Here is a 2,306-nt window from a genome sequence, read left to right as displayed (position 1 = left end):
TATTCTTTTTTGACAAACACAACCCACCATGCGCATGCATCGGAGGCTACAAGCTAGGCCGGCACATGCATGGTAACATTGACCACATTACTTACACACTTTTTTTTTTGTTAACAAGCATGTCACCTATGGCTAAACTAATAGAAACATTCGTAAAGATTACAGCTAGTTTCACAAAAAAAAAACGAAAACCACCTAAGCAATACTTAGTTCTCACGACATGAGGTTCCTATATGCAGCTATTAGAAAGGTGAAAAAAATGACTTTTGCAAGTCAACTCGATCGCCCCCCGTTCACCCTCATCAGAGAAGGCAGAACTAGGGCAGGGCGGCTCTATGATTCTTAATTAACCCAGGAACGGCACCGTAACACGCATGCACGCCTGACTGCCTGCCGCGTACCCGCCACCATTTCCACTTTCAACCCGTCGACGGCCCCTCAATTCCGGCAAACGAATGTACGCTTGCGCTGTCACTTTGCCGGCCGCTACGCCACTTCGCCATCAAGCGTCGTGACCTCCAATCCATCGACGCCGAAGCCCCACGCACGAAAGTCACACGCCTCCTCGACCTCCCCTCCATATAACACTCCCTCCCTCCAAGGTCAGAGAACACAACACTTGCATCAAATCCAAGAGCAGTTTAGTTGCAAACAAGTAATCTCAAGCAGTACGTCTTCATTCCTGTCCGTACGTAGCTCCACTACACCTCGACCGATCTCGTCGGCCGCAATGGCGGTCCGCGGCGGCGCCGTCGCCGTCCTGCTGGTGGTGGCGCTAGCGCTGTCGTGTGACGCAGCCTCGGCGCAGTTCCTGAGGAAAAAGCCCAAGCAGCCACCCCAGACGTCGAAGCCGGGGAACCCCAAGCAGTTGCCTCCCAAAGGCAAGTACACCACCGTCAAAGCCAACAAGTACCACAAGCGCGACTACGAGATCACCTGCACCACCGACTTTGGCGCCGCCTGCTACGTCAAGTGCCCCGCCCGCTGCCCCAACAAGTGCCTCGCCTACTGCGCCTACTGCCTCACCTTCTGCCGTCAGTACTCTCTCGCTACATATATACATACTTATATCTGTACATATGTGTGTGTATATTTATATATATGTATATATGTGTGTGTTCTCTGTCTGCCAGTGTGTGACCTGATGCCGGGCACCTCGTGCGGCGACCCGCGCTTCACCGGCGCGGACGGCAACACCTTCTACTTCCACGGCAAGAAGGAGGAGAGCTTCTGCCTCGTCACCGACGACCAGCTCCACATCAACGCGCGCTTCATGGGCAACCACAACGCCGAGTCCGGCCGCGACTTCACCTGGGTGCAGGCGCTCGGCGTCACCTTCGGCGGCGGCCGCCACAGGCTCTACGTCGGCGCCCGCCGCGCCGCCGAGTGGGACGAGGACGAGGACCACGTCGTCGTGGCCCTCGACGGCGAGCCCGTCGACCTCGAGCCCGCCGAGAACGCGCGCTGGGTCTCCAAGGCCGTGCGCGGGCTGTCGGTCACACGAACCGGCACTGCCGCCAACGCCGTCACCGTCGAGCTCGCCGGCGTCTTCATCATCTCCGCCAACGCCGTGCCCATCACCGACGAGGACTCCCGCGTCCACAGCTACGGCAAGACGGAGAGGGACACCCTCGTGCACCTCGACGTCGGGTACAAGTTCCACGGACTCACCGGCGGCGTCGACGGCGTGCTCGGCCAGACTTACCGCCCGGACTACGTCAACAAGCTCGACATCGCCGCCAAGATGCCCGTCATGGGCGGCGAGGACAAGTACCGCTCGTCGGGACTCTTCGCCACCGACTGCGCCGTCTCACGGTTCCAGCGCGCCGCCGGCGACGGCTTCACCTCCTTCGCCTCGTAAATGGCGGCACAGAGGCGCATCCTGCTGATCCGTGCCATGCAATAAGTCAACATCCGCCAACGTACGTCGAGTCATCTAAACGTAACAAAAAGTCTCGTGTATTGATAGATTTGTTTTTGTGATGAAAACTTAACATATATGATGCAAAATGAAACTATATATATTGTTCGATTTGTAATCTGGCTGACGAATAAATTGTGTCTGCGTTAACTATACTTTTCTGGCACATCCATCTCTAATATACATTTGATTTTCTACAAAGAATGCCAGAAGTTTAAAATGTCCATTTTCATGATGGGGCAGGGCTAACAGCGCCTAGCACCACAAAAATTCCTTCGCCTCTGTCCATTTCATTTCTCATCGATTGATTTAACAAGCTTGCTCCCTCCGTCCTGTAATACAAAAGCGTTCAAAATTTATCCTAAAAAACAAAGCATTTTACGAA

The 2,306-nt window shown here is 54.7% G+C and overlaps 1 protein-coding gene across 1 annotated transcript; it reads left to right on the top strand.

Moving 5' to 3' along the window:
• Nucleotides 1-599: 599 nt before the first annotated feature.
• Nucleotides 600-2,076, top strand: LOC117833668 (uncharacterized). Its single transcript, XM_034713254.2, has 2 exons — nucleotides 600-1,034; nucleotides 1,134-2,076. The coding sequence occupies exons 1-2, from the start codon at nucleotides 731-733 to the stop codon at nucleotides 1,859-1,861; spliced, it is 1,032 nt and encodes a 343-aa protein (XP_034569145.1). The 5' UTR covers nucleotides 600-730; the 3' UTR covers nucleotides 1,862-2,076.
• The last annotated feature ends 230 nt before the right edge of the window (nucleotides 2,077-2,306 follow it).

This window comes from Setaria viridis, chromosome 8, assembly GCF_005286985.2.
Source record: "Setaria viridis chromosome 8, Setaria_viridis_v4.0, whole genome shotgun sequence".
Lineage (NCBI taxonomy): Eukaryota > Viridiplantae > Streptophyta > Magnoliopsida > Poales > Poaceae > Setaria > Setaria viridis.
Note: the sequence above shows the minus strand (reverse complement) of the source record. Positions and strands in the feature narration are given on the sequence as shown.

What these genes read in the sequence shown, in the direction of transcription:
- LOC117833668 (XM_034713254.2), top strand. Translation starts at nt 731, where the DNA reads ATGGCGGTCCGCGGCGGCGCCGTCGCCGTCCTGCTGGTGGTGGCGCTA. An exon ending in CTACTGCCTCACCTTCTGCC is followed by an intron (nt 1,035 to 1,133) that starts GTCAGTACTCTC and finishes TCTGTCTGCCAG; the next exon opens with TGTGTGACCTGATGCCGGGC.